The 17,762-nt window shown below is 44.5% G+C and overlaps 2 protein-coding genes across 2 annotated transcripts; both read left to right on the forward strand.

The window, feature by feature from the left end:
- Positions 1-996: 996 nt before the first annotated feature.
- On the forward strand, positions 997-4,568 carry KIAA2013 (KIAA2013 ortholog). The gene is made up of 2 exons (XM_032201633.1): positions 997-2,077; positions 2,841-4,568. Exons 1-2 carry the CDS (start codon positions 1,075-1,077, stop codon positions 3,698-3,700), a joined length of 1,863 nt encoding a protein of 620 aa, XP_032057524.1. The 5' UTR covers positions 997-1,074; the 3' UTR covers positions 3,701-4,568.
- A 6,747-nt stretch (positions 4,569-11,315) lies between these two features.
- On the forward strand, positions 11,316-16,480 carry LOC116497749 (chymotrypsin-like elastase family member 2A). Its single transcript, XM_032201679.1, has 8 exons — positions 11,316-11,358; positions 11,923-12,011; positions 12,580-12,677; positions 13,713-13,841; positions 14,623-14,759; positions 15,378-15,523; positions 15,657-15,809; positions 16,463-16,480. Exons 1-8 carry the CDS (start codon positions 11,316-11,318, stop codon positions 16,478-16,480), a joined length of 813 nt encoding a protein of 270 aa, XP_032057570.1.
- Positions 16,481-17,762: the final 1,282 nt, after the last annotated feature.

Here is a 17,762-nt window from a genome sequence, read left to right on the forward strand (position 1 = left end):
TTTTAGAAACGTTAAGTTTCTCATTTTAAGGGCGTTAAATCTCTCCACTCTAAAATGAGAGCAGTTTTGCACACTAGAAATCATGAATGCATCATTGTTCATAGTGCCACACTCAGCCTGTCCCTATGTGACAGCTCTGTTTGCGTTCTGTAGCTATGCCAACCCAGTGAGCAGATTTTTTTTCCTGTTTATGCTGCTTTGTGCGCTCTGGCTGGAGTCGGCTGCCTGTCTTTTTAACCAGAGGCAGCTGCCAGTGCAGATGTGCCTGTGAGTACGTGCAACACGTGCTCCGAGCAGGGCTGAAACTTCCTAAAAACTGAACGGGGCAGAGCTCAGTGAGGCAGCCTCGGTACACACCCCACCTTCTGGGGAAAACACTGGTACCACTGAAGTGTGCGAGAGGCAAGATCTCACCCTTTTGAGTCCAATGTCCCCCTCCAAAATCAATCAATCAATCAAAAAGCCTTAAAAAATCAAACGTCTCCTTAACAGGACGAAGTCAGGAAAGCCTCGTCTGCTCCTGTTCCCTGAGCTGCCTCCCTGGCTCTGGCTGGGCAGGAATTTCACACTTCATCCTAACCCACAGGCTTTCCGTGGGGTTTGCTACTGTTTTTTGCGAGCGGCCCGCAGCGCAAAGTTTTCCTTGGCGCGACGCGCACGCCCTGGCCCTGCCACAAAGCTCGCCCTGCTGCTCACTACGCAGCGGGGCGCACGTCGGAGGGACCGATTTTCCCAAATGAGGCCGTGCTGCGGGAACGCGACCAATTATTCCCTGAAACGAGGGAAAACGCCAAGCTTTTCCTGTCAGAAAAGCCACTTGGGGGTGGTCTTTGGGGCAGGACGGGGCCATTTTCCCCTCACAGAGCACGGGGTGGGGGGGGGCGCAGGGTGGCGGCCAAGCGCCTCCCGTGAGGGGGTGGAGGCGGGAGGCGCGGCTCCGCTGTCGCAAAGCGCCGCTCGGCGCGGAGCTTCCGGGCGATGGCGGCCTGAGGGGCGCTGCGAGGCGGCGGGGAACGGGGAGCGCTGCGAGGGGAGGGGTCCGCACCGGGCCGGGCCCTCCCCGCCCCGCCGCCCATGTGGCTGCAGCAGCGGCTGAAGGGGCTGCCGGGGCTGCTGTCGAGCAGCTGGGCGAGGCGGCTGCTGCTGCTGCTGCTGCTCCTCCTCGTCGCCTTCTGGTACCTGGGGGCGCGGCGCGGCGGGCGGCGAGGGGCCGAGCCCCGGGGAGCCGCCGCCCTCTGCCTGCAGGCGGCCACGGGGGCCTGGCGGGGCCAGGCGGAGCGCGGCGATGCGCTGCCGCTGCCGGCCGGCGGGGAGGAGGAGGACGAGGACGAGGACGACGAGGAAGGCGGAGGGCCGAAAGCGGGCCTGGCGCTGGCCGGGAACGGCTTCCTGCTGCTGGACGTGGCCGCCGGGCGCCTCTGGGTGTGGGCGGCGGGTAACGGCGGCGGCCCGGCGCTGCCCACCGAGTACCCGGCGCTGGTGAGGCTCCGAGCGCTGGGGGGTCGAGGCGAAGCTCGGGCGGCGCAGGCGGCGCTGCGGGACGGCGCCGTGCGGAGGGTGCGCTGCGTGCAGACGGGCCCCGGGCCGAGCGGTGGCCCCGGGGAGTGCGTGACGGTGCGGGAGGAGGTGGTGGCCCACCGCAGCCGGCCGCACCTCTACCTGCAGCGCATCCGCATCGCCAACCCCAGCGACAGAGTGGTCAGCTTTGAGGCATCAGGCCCGGCTTCCACGCCCGCTTTGGGCAGCCGGTTCGCTACCAGCGTGGAGAAGGTGGAGGAGCGGCAGTTCTTGCTCTCCTCCGGTCGCCTGCTGCTGGCCGGGAGCTCCAAGGTGGTTCTCATGGTGGTGGCCGCCAAGAAGCTCGTGAGCCGGGTGCAGGTGGCACCCAAATCTCACTTTGATGAAACTGTTCTCTCTGTGGTGTACACCTCGGAGCCCATCGACGTCTCCAGGCTGGAGGAGACCTTCAGCAAGTTGAGGGAGTCGGCCAAGAAAGAGATGCTGGAGGTGATGCAGATGGGGGTGGAAGATCTTTTCCAGGAGCATCAGCAGACCTGGTCAGACCTGTTCATTTCAGGTAAGGAAAGCGATGCTTGACTTCCAAACAATTACTGTGGGTGAGATCAGAAAGCTCAGTGACCTGGTTCCTGTAAGGTTGCTAGAGGCCCCACTCTTTTTGACAGGTTTCTTTCAGGAGCCAGAAGAGATGCTGTGGGATAAGAAAACAGTGTTCCAACTTTGGAACATAGAGTACTTAAAAAGCAGAGTCAACCTTACTGAATAAATAAAATGATAGAAGGACATTTCTAATCACAGTTCTGGATGCACTGGCTTTCATGCCCAGCAAGCCAGCTCTAAGTTGGGAATAGAGCTGGCCTCCAGTTACAGGATAAAGGACTGTCTTTAAACTCCTCCATGGAAGTTGGGGATTGTCCTGCTGATACTTCAGGGATGCTTTTTCTTGAGATAAAATTTTCATGGCCCTGCATAAAAGAGTAGCTGCCCAAGTGATGTAGGGCTTGGTATTTTACAGCTAGTAAAAAAAATAAATGGTCCTTTGACAGACGATTCTTGCAGAGTCACGGTAACAGCTCTGCAGGGCATCTGTAGATATATCAAAGTAGCTTTGCCTTCAGTGCGAGCTTGGCTTTCAGTCTCAAAGCAGAAAGGGCAGCCAAAAAAATACAAGGGGGCGTTTCACTGAAGTTTTCTTTGATGTTAATAAAGAACATCTGTATATTGAACAACATCATGTAGCATGCACATTTGAACTTTCTTTCTCCTAGTTAATGTCATTCGTGTGCGGTCCTCTGACTCTTGGTTGTTGTCATTTATTACAGGCATTGAAATGAGAAAGATCACAGATTCACATACACCATCGAGTGAGACTGTTAACATGACCCTCTACTATATGCTGTCCAGCATGCCAGCTCCTCTGCTAGATCCAGTCATTAGCAGTGAGGACAGAGAAAAAATGGAAGCCAGCTTGAACTATGCTGACCATTGCTTCAGTGGCCATGCAACCATGCACGCAGAGAACCTGTGGCCGGCAAAGCTGACCAGTGTCCCCCAGATCCTGCAGCTCTCGGATCTGTGGAAGCTAACTCTCCAGAAACGGGGATGTAAGGGTCTCGTGGCAGCTGGGGTCCATGGACTTATGCAGGGCATGGTGCTGAGTTTTGGAGGTCTGCAGTTCACTGAAAACCATCTTCAGTTTCAGGCTGACCCAGATGTACTTCATAACAGCTATTCCTTACGTGGGATCCATTACAACAAGGATCTGATTAACCTCGCTGTTCTGCTGGATGCTGAAGGAAAGCCCTTCTTGCATGTGTCTGTGAAATTCCAAGACAAGCCAGTTAGACTCTATGCGTGTGAGGCAGGCTGTATGAATGAGCCGGTGGAGTTGACCTCAGAGGCACGAGGTCATACGTTCCCTGTCATGGTGACTCAGCCCATCACACCACTGCTTTATATATCGACAGATTTGGTCCATTTGCAGGACCTGAGACACACACTCCATCTAAAAGCTATTCTGGCTCATGAGGAACACATGGCCAAGCAATACCCGGGCTTACCCTTCCTGTTCTGGTTCAGCGTGGCCTCCTTGATCACACTGTTTCACCTGTTTCTGTTCAAGCTCATCTACAATGAATATTGTGGGCCAGGAGCCAAGCCGCTCTTCAGGAGTAAGGTGTAAGGCTGCTACTTCTGGCTGCTCTCTTCTGAATGTCACCAGTCTATTCTTGTCAACTGTGCCTAGGGAGGTTCTCTCTGAGAGGCTTTTCAGTCTCTCTTAGAACAAGTGATCTGTGACCTCTTCTTGCAAGAAGTAGGGTTAGGGCAGGGATTGGAGCGGTAGGGCTCACAAATATTAAAAAAGATAAATTAATTGTCAGTCCTTAAACATTCATAAGGCTGCAGATTAAGGCAGATGCAACTTTTCTGTCATTTTTCCACACACTGGTGTAGGACATAGCCTGTGTTTAAGCAAACAGTTGCAGCTGTGTCCCTCGAGAATGTTTCTTAAGCTGTATGGGAGTGCTTTTGAGAGCGCTGCTACGCATCTCTTTTACTGCTGTATGGGAGATGTGCACAATTGTCTGCCTGGTTTGAATGTGTGTCCTGACACGTGAGAACACAAATGCAAACTAGTGTTCTTATGTCACGGTGCTGAAAAAAAACCTGTTGGGACTACTGGTTAATGTTTATGCAGACACTGTAATCCTCCATCATGCCACATCACCAACATCATTTTGGGAAAGTGTGGCTAGTGTGGCTTTGAGAAAAGCACTGAGTGCATTTACTGCGAGTTGGAGGTTCTGACTTCACGCATCTCTCACTTTGGTGCAAAAGATTTAAAGTGCTTGTTTTGAGGAGCCTAGAAAACTTGGTTGCTAGTAAAAACTTAGTACAGAACAGACACTAGACAAGCAGTTTCTGCTCTCAGTACTGGTCCTGTCTGGTCATGCGTTGATACAGAGCAGAAATGAAGAACAAGACTAGATTTGTTATGTGAGCAGGCAATCTTGTTCAGAGGGATCTTTCTTTAGGGTTGGACAGCTAACTCTGGCTTTTTTTTTTTCTTTTTTTTTTTTTTTTTTTTTAAGACAGTTAAATAGAGCTGTCAGAGGAAAAGTTCAGTGTTTGGAATGCTCTGTTTATCCAAATCAAAAAAGCAAATAAAATATTGCCTAAGGCTGGGCAAAAAGTGCTGGGTGACAGTCAGTGCTTAAGTGGTGTCTAGGATGAGCTGGCCATTTTCCTGTCAGCTCACTGGCTTTGTAATGTTGAGCACCGCAAACCAGGCCTGATCCCAGCAGGTCTGAATACCTGTTATCCATTGAAAGAATGAGATTGAAGGTGCTTGTGGGTAGACAAACTAACTTAGGAAGAGGTAGAAAACATGTATATCAAAGGCAACTGAAGTTGCAAGCCTATGATGATGAAACCTTAGTGCAAAAGGAAGTGGTAAGGAAGTAATTTGAATTACTGTGTGTACAGCTGCATCCTGAAATGTTCCCTTGAAATTATAAAATTTTGTCCTTTTTTTCACTGCTGTCTGGTTGCCTTTGTCATTTACAAGTTTTGCCTTCTGCCTTTTACAAAATAACTTGTTAACCATGACTACAGGTAACCATCCCTGACATTATTTTCTGAAATGGTAAGAAACTTCATAGCTGCATGCCAGGGCTGACTTAACTCTTTACTCTTCCTTCTTGGAATTGCAAAAAGCCTTGCAGTGTACAGCAAGCAATTCTGCTGCCTGGTTTTAATTAAAATGAAGATGTTGCAGAATTCAATTTCAAAACCAGGGATGAAGTGGAAGCCAGCTGAAGCTCAGAATCTCCACAGCAGTAAGCAAGATTAATGGTGTTGAAATAGCACCTTGTTTTATTAATTGAATGGGAATATCCCAGTGTCTGAGTGAACTTAGTCCTACTTTCAGCCTCCATTTGCACAACACATCTGACAATTTTGCAGCTGAGAACAAGGACTTTTTGAAAGCAACAATCCTTTTGTGCCTTGTTAAGAAAGGAATCTGAAACTTGGAACATGTGGTTATTCAAGAGTTTATCCCAGAAGCTTGTATAACAGATGTTTCTTTTTCCTTGTAAGCTGTTGTGTTCCCTAAGAGTAATCCATTTGGTGAAAATACTTGAAGATATACCGAATCCTTTGATATTTTGATTTTTTTTTTAATCCCACAGGAAAATAAAGAATGATGATTCCCATCAGAGAGTTAACTTAACTAGAAAACTTCAGTGTAACTTCCTTTCTGGTATACATTTTTTAATTTATTGCTTGGGGGGGTTGGGGGAGAATGTTAATAATTTTGCCTCCAGTTCAGTAACAAGTCAGTCAATTGAACTGTAGATATCTAAGTGCAGGTAACATTTTTCAGCCTTTATGATTGTAGAGTGCAAAATCAGTTTAAGGAAATTGTTTTCTGGACTTACACTTGGAAATGCTAATTTGCAGGTTTCCTATTCTGAGCATATTGAGACTTTGTGCATTGATTTGTTTTGGCTATGGGGGGAGACATCTCACTTTCTAGTGATTTAAAGGTTGTTTGGTTTTCAAATACCAAAGCTGTTGTTTCTAAATAAATACATTTTAGTCTACCTGATCACTAAAGTGTGTTTTTTGTTTGTGTTTTGATTTGTTATCTCTTTTCCTTTCTTTCAGCCCAGTTAGAACAAGCAGAGCCTTATGTTAACACCTCTGTCCAATGTCAGCTACAGAAGTGTTTGGATATAAAAAAAAGTACAGCGTAAAAACCAATATATAAACATGGCTAAGCAGGAAACATTTTTGAAGTCAGAAGCTGGAAGGTAACATGGTTACATCTTGAAGCATGCAGGCCAAGTTTAACTTTTAAGAACACACAAAAATAGACCCAGAGAAAACCAAGCAACAGACTTAATGGCCATCCAGTGAGAAATGGATATAGCACATATGGTGCTCCCAGTGAAAAGCTGGGGCAGGATTTAACTTCAGATTTTTAAATAGGTTATCGTCTAGTCTCAGATGAAAAACCTCCCTCAGAAAAGTAGATTTTTATATCTGTTAGTTGTGTGCAGACTGTTCCAATTACTAATTGGTCTAGCATGTTTACTACCCTACAAGGGAACAGATTAAAAGAAGTGAAGCAACAGCGTACATAAGTAATTGTATATCAAGTATATATTTAACACATACATTAGCTATTTTGCTTTAACAGAATATACCAGAAGTTCCTGGGCTCTCTCTTCCTGAAGTCCCAGTAACTGCTGAATTTCTGTGAAATAACTGACATGGAGATAAGAGCTTCTAGGGAGCTGTTTCAAAGCCATACGGTATCAGCTGGAGGATGAGGTTTCTGATGTACTTCTGCCAATGATGTCCACTGAGTCCAAGAAAGATACTTCAACCTATTTAGACTAGGCCTGCAAAAGATGGATAAGCAATTGTTACATAAAGCAATAATGGAACAACCACAACAAAAAAGGTTTGAGGGGGTTTTACATTAAAACTACTATCATTCTTATTAACCTCCCTACCATGTAATAAAACAACTGTTTTGGAATACCTTTACAATGACGAAAAGGAACAGAAAGACAAGATGGGGTTTTCCTTTCTCTCTAATATGTAAGATAGCAGGTTACTTAAGAAATGATTGCAGAAATGCTTAAACTACTTAACACAACTCCATGTTTAAGACCATACCCACAAAACAGGAAAATTGAGATAGCGACTGAACATCCAAAATTCATACTTTTTAATTAGTATTCAGTGAAAAGAGTGAAAATATAGGATACAGAAAGCCACATGGAAATTAAAACTGGAAAGCACAGTACATTGTTTCATGGGTAAGTTCAGATGTTACGAAGATAACCAACTAATTCCTGATTTTTTTTTTTTTTTTTAGAATCTCATTTCTATGCTTGTCAATCCTGATTTTTATTTTTGTCACATAATAAATACAAGATGCCAGAGCAGAGTTTGGTTGATTCCATTGAAATTCAGAATGCAGCTTTCTCAAGCACTATTGTTTGGGTAGGATAATACATTCCTGAGAGGCAGACAAAACAGCAAAGCATTATACATGTATATTTCTGCCTTCCCCATATGTGCTCCAGGCAACTTTCATCCAAATCAGTACCTACTGCTGAATGGAAGTTATGAAAATCATGCATTTTGCTGCTTGTTAACATTAACATTAAATAATAGGTTCATTTCAGCTTTTTGGAAACCTTTAGTTTTGTCTATATGTAGAGGAAAAAAATCCAACTGTGGTTATTGAACTGACATTAAGTATTTGTTTCTCTTCCAATAAGTTTGCCCTTTACACAGGCTTATGGGATAGAGATGTTTGGTTTTTAACCAGTAACATATTTTCAGGTGAAGGGTAGCTGGTTGTAACTGTGACAGATAATGGAAAATTCTCCTTGTAGAAGGAAGAAAGAGTGATAAATGTTGATGTCAAGTCATAGATCTCAAAAGTCCGGTAATGAATTTACAACACAGTAAGTATTTCTTTTGTGGCAGCTCCTCTAAATGCTTCCTCTTACTAGTTTGTCCTTTTGGTGAAAATAGGTGGTTTACCGTCTTTTCATTGACAAGTTCACATGGCATTCTAACATAGGTCAACATGCTGATTGGGGATATGAAAATGCTCATTTGCAATGCTATGGAATCCTTGTCCTCTTCCAGGGAAGTGCTACCGATCTATCAGTTAAAGGAAAATAGGAAAGAAATGATGTCTGGCTTACCATGCACCGGTGTGTTTCTCTGTCATCATGGACTGATGGTTCTTTGTGTTCCTTGTAATACCTTCCTGGTGTGCCCTAGATACCCCTGAGAGGCCTCCAGGTGGCAGCAGATTACAGTAAGGGTCTCTGGGAGGCCTCGGGGGTGCAATAGGAGGCTCCTAGGGCACCCGAGAATACAATGGAGGGCCCAGGGAGGGGGCTCTACACAGAGCACACTAGAGAGACCTAGAGGCCTCCCAGTGCTCCCTAAAGGGCTCCCAGGGCCCTCCAGTGCATTCTCAGGTGCCCTAGGGCCCTCTTGCTGCACCCTAAGAGGCATCCCAGGGACACTTACTGTAATCTACTGCCCTCTGGAGGCCTCACAGGGCTCTCTAGCATGCTCTAGGGCACGCTCAAGTCCTCTCAGGGCCCGACAGTGTGCTCTAGTGCCAGCTAGATGCCTTGCAAGGCTCTCCAGGGTCCACTAGGGTGCTGTATTGGCTTTCCAGTGCTCACTAAACGCCTCATGAATTTCCAGTCCACTCAAAAGCCTGTGCTTCTCTACCAGGGCCTCCCAATGTGCTCTAGCTATCCCTGAAAGCCTCACAGTGGCCCCTAGTGTCCTTCAGGATGTCCTAGAGGCTTCCCAGTGCAGCCTCGAGTCTTGTTGTGGCCCTGCAGTACACTCTAGTGTCCCCTGGAGGCCTCCCAGGGTCTTCCAGTGCCTTCTATCACTTCCCAAAAGCCTCCCAGTTTGCTCTAGGATGCCGTATAGGAATCTCAGCCCCTCCTGGCACTCTAGAGAACACTACAGGCCTCCCAGTGCTCCCTAGACCCTACAAGGGACTCCCAGTGCAGTCTAGAACCCTCTGGATCACAGCCAGGTCTCTGCTGTTGTGCCATAAGTCCCTCTGGAGGCCTTGTAGGTCCCTCCAGTGTGCTCTAACACCCCCTGGAGACACAGGGCTCTCCAGTGAGCTCTAGCACCCCCTTGGAGGCTCCCAGTGCAGACTACAGGCCTCCCATGGCCCTCCAGCCTGCTCTAGAGCCTTTGCAGGTCTACAACAGCCCCCCAGTGTACTCAAACTCCCCCTGAAATCCTCCCAGTGCCCCTGGGTGTGCACTGAGATCCCCTGGAGACCCCGAAGGGCTCTCCATTGCACTCCAGAGACCACTAGAGGCTTTATTATGCACCCTAGAGGTTTGCAGGTCCTATCCCTTTTTATCTACTGCCCCCTGGAAAGCTGTAGGCACCCCCACTCCCTCCACCCCACCCTTGTGTGCTCTAGAGCCCCCTGGAGCACTCGTGGGGCTCTACAGTGTGTCAGTGTGCTCTGGAGTTCCATAGAAGATTCCAAGGGCACTCTAGAGGCATTCCAGCCCCCCCCCCCCCAGTGCATTCTATGGCACCCTAGAGGTCTCCTAGTGCACCCTAGAGGTTACCCAGTGCTCTCTAGTATACTCTACAGCATGCTAGAAGTCTCCTAGGGACACCCAATGTATTAAGAGCCACCTAAAGGCCTGGCAGGGCTCTCCACTGTCCTCTAGGGTTCCATGAATGCCTCCCAGTTCACACAAGAGGCCTCCAGTGGCCCTCCAGTCTGCCCTAGAGCTTCTGCCTATCTATCAGGGCTCCTCAGGACACTTTAGCTCCCTCTGAAAGCCTCCCAGTTACCCCCAGTGTCCTCTAGGATGCCTTGGCAGCCCCCCAGTGCAACCTTGAGGCCTCCTGTGGCCCTCCAGCACTCTAGGGCCTTTTGGAGGCCTTGCAAGGTCTTGTAGCATACTCTAGCACCCCCTGAAGGCCTCTTTAGTGCTCTCTAGGGTAATCTACAGCCATCCCACTGTGCCCCCTGATATGCTCTAGGGCCCCCTAGAGGCCTCCCAAGCCTCCCAGTGCACTCCAGTGGCCCCTGGATACCTTCTGAGGCCTCCCAGTGAACTCTACCACTTCCCAAAGGCCTCCCAGGCCCCACATGTAGTTCTAGGATGCCCATGAGGAATTCCAGGGCTCCCAGTTGCACTCTAGTGAGCATTAGAGGCTTTCAAGTGTACACTAGAATCTGCAAGGGCCTCCCAGTGTAGTAGTATAGTATTTCCTGGAAGGTGCCCAGGGCACCCCAGTGCATTCTAATACCCTTTGTAGACCTTGCAGTGCTCTCACATCCCCTAGAAGCCTTCCAGAGCTCTCTAGAGGCCTCCCAGGGCCACCCAGTAAAATCTTTGGTGCCCTAGGTATCTCCAAGTACACCCTAGAAACCTCTCAGTGCTCACCAGTGCACCCTAGAGAGAGCTAGAGGCCTCCCAGTGCACACTAGAGGACTTCCAGGGCCCTTGTAAGACCTTTCAGAGCTCTCCAGTGTGCTCTAGCACCCATTAGAACCTTTCTGGGGCACTCTAGAGACTTCCTATGGTCCCCAGTGCCCTCTAGTTTCCCCTCCAAAGTGCTTACAGTTTGTTTCATTGAAGAAGTATGACACGCTAAAACACACGCAACTTGGACTAGAAAAGAAAACATGGGTTTTCCAGTTAGTACAATGTGGTAGTTGCTATTCAGTCACCAAAAAAAATAAATAAATCAGAATAAAATAAAATTTCAAGTAATCACATAATCATATAATAATTAAGCCCGGAAGGGCCTCAGGAGATCATTCAATACAACCCCACTGACGTGTCTGAATATATCACTTCCTGAAATGTCAGATAGTGTTATTGCATCAAGAGTTAGAATAATTCATTTAACATTTTCCTTCTAGAAACACCTTTGTGATGAAATTTCAAGGCAATGGGAAAGCAAACAGCTGCTACAGATTACATGCCATTTATCTGAAGTTTTTTTTAAACCAAAGTTGTATGTTTAGCCTGGATTCAAGGTCCATCTAAACATGGTTCCTGTTTTTTCTTTTTCTTTTGTTTGATTTTTTCTTAAGCATTTGTGCATATAAAAAATTATCCCACAGTCACACAAGTTTTCCGTTAGTATCAGCATAACACCGCATTTTAAGTCATATGCTAGAGATAAATGGTAACGTATAAAATAGCTTGCAAAGCAGAGCCTGCAGCATAAAGCCAACTTGCATCATGCTTGGAATTCTCTTTGCCGTGTTGACTCTGGCAGCTGCAGGTCTGTACTCAATTTCAGTATTAGTTCTAAGGGAATAATGAATTAAAATCTAATAGCAACTTTCCCTTTCTTGGTGGGGGGATGGGACGGGATACTAGACATTCTGCAACAAAGCAGTATAGGTTTTAATTAAAAGGTTTTCTGAAAACAGCAACTAGGTGCTACGCTGTTCTTCTCATATTGCAGGAACTTACTTAGGATTACTGCTCTCATACGACAACAAATTAAAAGCTAATTTACATAGCTTGAATACACTGAAATACAGTTAATTCACATCAAATTGCTTTGCATTTGTTAGGAGCTGCATCTCAATTGACTCTCAAGAATTTGGTTAAGCCAACATGATTTGGTTACTGTCAGAAAACACAGACTTTATATAACATTGGTCAGTTTTGACTGATGGCTGTATCTTGACCAGTATCACAACAAATTATAGCCTATATTTGTGCCGTGCAATGTTCTGTGCAAACACAGTTATTAAAAACAAAAACAACCTCTCTTACAGATTTTGTTTTTTAAACTTCCTACTTATAAATCACACATCCTATTTTGTATGTCTTCTAGCCCTTGGCTGTGGGGTACCTGCCTACGCACCTGCTGTGAGTAGAGTTGTTGGAGGGGAAAATGCAATACCGTACAGCTGGCCCTGGCAGGTTAGTCATTTTGTGCTTCCCTGGAACAATTAGAGCTGCGATGCCCTCACACAACATGGCTGAACAAAGCCAGGTCTTTTGTTTCATTTGATCATTGCATCTTATCTGTCATGTCTTAGGTTTTGAATATTACCTTCTAATCAACCTCAGAATTTCCAGTTTTTAAGAAAGCTCTGAATGTGCCACCTCTTGCTGGTTAGAAAGGCTTTCATGTTCTTGTGTTAGGCTAGGGCACTCTGCCATATTTAAGCAAGAAGACTAAAATTCAGTGGAAAGTGCAATACCTACTGGAATGTAGTTGTACATGGTTAACAAATAGCTTTTTGAAGCAAATAAAATGCTCTATTTGGACCAGACTTAGTGAGGGCTTTGGAAAAACAAAACAAAACAAACAAACAAACAAACAAAAAACACATTATAAAAATCAAATTTTTGGATGATAGGGATGGTAGTTTAAAAACTCTCACCATTTTCAACTGGTAAATTGTGTTATGGGTGCAGGAAGAAAGTGCAACAAGAAAAAATGAGCAAGCAAAAACTGAAACCTTACTTGATATGTTGATCCTAGGTCTCCCTTCAATATCAATCAGGCAGCAAATGGTATCATACTTGTGGAGGAACCCTCATTGCAACCAACTGGGTATTGACAGCTGCACACTGCATCAGGTAAATCATTGAGTTAGTCTGTACTCAGAAGTAGCGCATGACCAGAGACAGATGAAGCAAAATAGTATTAAGGGCAGTTCTTCCTTTCCCAATTAAGAACTTCAAGTTTAATATCCTTTATTATAACTAATAGGCCACAAGAAGGAGCACATTTTTTAATTTTCTTAAAATAAAAGTAGAGGGGAAGAAAAAATCTCATACAATGACCTGAATTATATATCCCTAATTTCCTGTAGATACCTAAAGAATCATTACATTTTCAAGTTGCTATTAAAATTCAGCTATGTTGCCTATTTCTACTATATACATGGCAGTGAGAGCTACAGAGAAACGACTCAATCCACTCCCTGAAAAAGTAACCACAAATGGTTTGAATTTCCCAGTTGTTTTCAGAATGCTCTTCATACTATGGGAGAGTAAAACAAATAAATGATCAGATACAAATATGTCCCTTCATCATCAAAATTGTCTCCATGGAGCCAACTCCATTGTGTTTTGGTAGTATATGTCCTTGAATACATATAATAACGAATACATTACATGTTGGTTATTGTAACACTAGGTTGTAGAAAACATCATCATATGAAATAAGGACTGGCTGCATGTTATTATCATTAATTTTGTATATTATGTGTGTCCTGCAGCTGTTTACCAGTGAAGATGCTTATGAGCAAATACTATCATTTTGTCAAAAAGGCAGTCCAAATTGTTTATTACATTGGGAATACCATCTGTATCCTGTGAAAATTGAAAGCATATTCATTTGATAATGAATCCTAAAGCAGGAGTCGACAGGATGGCTTGGAGATTAAATGAGTATTAAGCCCATCATACAATGCCTTGTCCTTAGTAAATAAGTCAGACATTGGCTCAGCTCCAGCCAAATCATGCGTGTGATGTGAGACTACAGTCTTAAGATAATCAGTCTTAACAGTCTTACTGATAATAACCTTACTGATATCTCAGGTGGATAAGATGCAGATGACTAAGCAGCAAGCTGGTAACTGCATAACTGTTAGTCCTTTTCTTGTCCAGTTCTAGCTTGCAGTATCGGGTACTTCTTGGAAAATATAACTTAGCAGAAGAGGAAAAAGGATCTGTCACAGCTTTTCCAGAAAAATTTGTTGTCCATGAAAAATGGAATTCATACAATGTTGCAAATGGGTAAGTTGCTGGAAAGTATTTTTTCACATACTAGATGGAAGACAAAAATCAAATTGACTGAATCCCACCTACCCTGAGCTGTAGCAGCCAAATGGATGTTTAGAATCTCCTGTTACAGCTTACAATGGTATTTCTAAATGTTTTCTCATAGAGGAGAGCTGAGACTCCACTATGTACCATTCTCCCTCAAGAGAAGAGAAAGAACTGGCAGTATTAATTGATTATTGACTAATTGCGTTTTTGGCTGCCATTGTGCATGTTTATGTTTAGCTGAGATACTGTTGTTCTATGCAATAATTTCTTTCATACAGTGAAAGGGAATGAATTGATCAATCAATTTAAACAACACTTTGAAGTTCTCATATGAATAGCATAAACACAGAGAAATACTGATAAATTGAATTAATACATTTGTTGATGAAGGACTCCTATGCATTCCTGCAGGACGAGTGCATTAGCAAAGCAACTGCCTCACTTTCTGAGTGCTTGGAGTTAGTCCTCACACATGTGCCTGTTTTTGGTGAAGAGAACTATAAAAGTTCAGAAAACTGCCAAGCAGCAAAGTGGACAGTTTTGTAGGGAAGTCTTCCAGTGTATGGATTTCCCTACCACTTTAAGGATGGAGGAATCTTAACTGTTCACACAGTGGCCTCCTCGCATCTCTTTTAAATAGGTGAAGTGTTGAACAACAGCTACGTATTTGTGCTGCTATGTCTTAACTATTTGTAATCCTCTTCACCCCTTGCCTTCCCCATTCTCATATATGTGCATATGACCACAGGTACGACATTGCTTTGATCAAACTCACTAAACACGTCACCCTGAGTGATCAAATTCAGCTGGCCTGCCTCCCTGCTGCAGGAAAAATCCTGTCATCCAACACCGCCTGCTATGTGACAGGATGGGGAAGACTGCAGAGTAAGTGGAGATTTGCAAAACTGAAACAAAATCTTTCTGTACTGCCATCTCCTTTGGAATTGACTGGTAAAAGGTGGGTTAGTGGTGCTCAACATCCCCTTGACACCAAGCCGATCAGGCCCCACTTCACTCACACACTGATTTTTCCCTGCATTTATTTTGCTTGTAATTGAGATAGTAATGCACTAGAGGGCCCTATACTTGGCTTTCAGAAACTATTCTAATAAACATTAATAGCGTGATTTTGCTAATCCTAATATGCCTTGCTGAATAACTGAAAAGGCAAATAAATGAGCAGAAAGAACATAAAGAAAAATCTCAGAGACTTCAGCAGAAGTGTCAGCTCGACTCAAGAGGCAATTCCTACAAAGAGAAGTAAATTGCAAACTTCCAAAGAACAGCCCTGTATTTCTCTATCAAAGAGGTATTTTTAACTCATTAGTAAATTACAGCATTTTTTTTGGTGAAAGAATGCATATAAGGAATGGATTATACAGCTCATATGGAGTTTTTACCTGGAGGAATAGTGTCCATATCCTGAGAGAAACTTAACGATGCACTTTTGTTCTTCCTTCAGTGCTATGGTATCGTGACTCCTTTGTTTCTATCCCCTCACAGCAAACGGAGCTCTTCCAGATGAACTGCAGCAAGGTCTTTTGCTGGTGGTGTCTTATGCAACTTGTTCCAGCCCTTCCTGGTGGGGAAGCACAGTGAAAACCAGCATGGTTTGCGCTGGTGGGGATGGAATCACCTCCAGCTGTAATGTGAGTCCAGAGAATGTCATTCTTTGGGGCTGGTTTTAGACACAAACAGGCCTGATGGGAAGGAAAGCTTAAAACACAAGGAAGAACTACTCACACTATGACTACAATTAACTATTATCCCCCTTCCTCTCAGGGGGACTCTGGTGGCCCACTGAACTGTCGAGGTGCTAATGGCAAATGGGAAGTGCACGGTATTGTCAGCTTTGGCTCTTCTCTTGGCTGCAACTATTATCGGAAACCTTCTGTCTTCACTCGGGTCTCTGCTTACAACAGCTGGATCAAGCAAGTAAGGTTCTATGCACTTCTACAGGGGAATACAGACTCTTAGCTATTGCTAAGGTCATTATTGGAGGACCTTGGGGGGAGAAAAAGATGTTTTAAACAGATGTGTCTTCTAGAGGAAAAGCACCAGAAAAATTATTCAAGTAATCTCTGATTGACGTTTCTGTCACCTACTCAGGGAACTGTTTCAATTTTAATTCAAATGATACTTTACATACAAGTATCCTGTCTCTGTAGGCAAGCCCTCACCAACACAAAAGCAATTCCCTGAGCAAAAATACATAAACCTCTTTGAAATTAGTTATCCAAATTATTTTCACTTTTAAACAATTCTCTATGTTTAGGAATTCATTTTGCCTTTAGACTACAGATGTATTTATAGTTAGTAAATGATTTATTGTTGTGACTTCAGAAGTGATTACTTACATTTGTATTATGAATAATAATGATTGTAACAATTGCACCCTAGAAGGTAGACCATGCTACTCAAGTCTGGAGCAACAATTTTTTAATATACTATAGACCTTAATTTAAAGAGTGAATGAGGAGCAAAAATCTTGTTTCAGTTGTTCAAATCCTGCATCCTGGAAGCAACATACACTATTCACAAATTCACAAATTGTGATCTGATTTTTGCTTTGTTTTACATTTTTGTAGGTTATGGCAAGCAACTAAGCCAGAGAACTGGATGACACATCAGATCGGTGCCAAGAAGGAGAACAGTTTGAATAAAGACGTAATCATGGCACCTTTGATCACAAATAGCTGGGAAATTACTCTTTTAACTCTGTAATAAACACTATTTTTGCAACATGAAAGAAAGACACGTGTCCCTGTCAATTCTTCTTGTGTATTGTCAAGACCAGAGCCTGTTTTTAGCGATAATGCTGGAGACCTTTTAAAGCTTTTCCCCTGCCTTGGGCTAGAGCTTGATGCTCATCTGGGGCAGATGCCAGCCTGCTGTGAAGAAGATGGGCACCAGGAAGAGTAGAAAGCCATGGGGTGAACTCTAGGGGTAGAGCGGTGAGAAAGCAAGGAACTAGCAGGGCAGGAGGAGGCGGGCAGGCAGGAGACAGGACCATCAAGCCTGCGAGCAGGACTCACCAGGACAAGCAGTGGCAATGCCCAGCAGGAAGGCAGCACGGGCGCAAGCAGGTCAATGCAGGTGAGTGTGGGAGTGCTGCAAAGTGCCTGCTTTTAAAGAGGTTTTTAACACCCTGGGATCTTGGGGTTTAGCAACAGGAATGTTAAAATGCAGCAGCAAGTGCTGGCAGCTGCCCCGGCAGCATCATTGCAGACCCCTCTCCCTTGTGTCCACATTGCTCTTTTTCAATTAATTCAGATGCCAGGTGAAGACCTCTGAATTGTTGCTGTCAGCCAACACTCAGTTGGACACAAATGGGTTTTGTTTTTGTTTTTTCAAAGCGCAAGCAGAATCACATTTTAACCTGGGACAAAATTAAAGCCCCTCTTTATCTTTCTCTGATCACAATAAAAGTTAGGCAGTGTAAAATCAAGGCAGATTTTGTTGCTTTTCTTCTGCCTCCCGGCACATTTTTAGGCAGATTCAAAAGTATAAATCAATTATATCGATTTTATCGATTATAAAAGGAGGGTGAGTGATTCAAAGGTTAGCAGTGGAAAGAATAAGGAAAAGAATGGAAGTTGATTCTGAGGCTAGAAATGCATCTGAGTTCAGAGACAAACTCTTCCGGGCTTGCAGTTTCTTTCAATCAGACATTTGGTTTTTCTTACCTTTGGATTAAACACGTTTATGTTTTATTCAGGATAAATTGTACTGAATATAGATAAGAGAAAATATGGAGGGCTACCCTCAGTCACCACTACTATGCAGAGAAAGAGAAAAAGAAAATAAAAAGAAGATTGATCAGAAACCCAGTTTCTTGGTTTGTTCTTTTCAGTGAGAAAAAAGGGTTGCATGGGTACTCAGGAGTCA

This window comes from Aythya fuligula, chromosome 21 (genome assembly GCF_009819795.1).
Source record: "Aythya fuligula isolate bAytFul2 chromosome 21, bAytFul2.pri, whole genome shotgun sequence".
In the NCBI taxonomy this organism is placed as follows: domain Eukaryota; kingdom Metazoa; phylum Chordata; class Aves; order Anseriformes; family Anatidae; genus Aythya; species Aythya fuligula.

Coding starts and splice junctions, on each gene's coding strand:
- KIAA2013 (XM_032201633.1), top strand. CDS start 1,075: ATGTGGCTGCAGCAGCGGCTGAAGGGGCTGCCGGGGCTGCTGTCGAGC. Junction 2,078..2,840: donor GTCAGACCTGTTCATTTCAG/GTAAGGAAAGCG, acceptor CATTTATTACAG/GCATTGAAATGAGAAAGATC.
- LOC116497749 (XM_032201679.1), top strand. CDS start 11,316: ATGCTTGGAATTCTCTTTGCCGTGTTGACTCTGGCAGCTGCAG. Junction 12,678..13,712: donor ACAGCTGCACACTGCATCAG/GTAAATCATTGA, acceptor TTTCTTGTCCAG/TTCTAGCTTGCAGTATCGGG. Junction 14,760..15,377: donor AGGATGGGGAAGACTGCAGA/GTAAGTGGAGAT, acceptor ATCCCCTCACAG/CAAACGGAGCTCTTCCAGAT.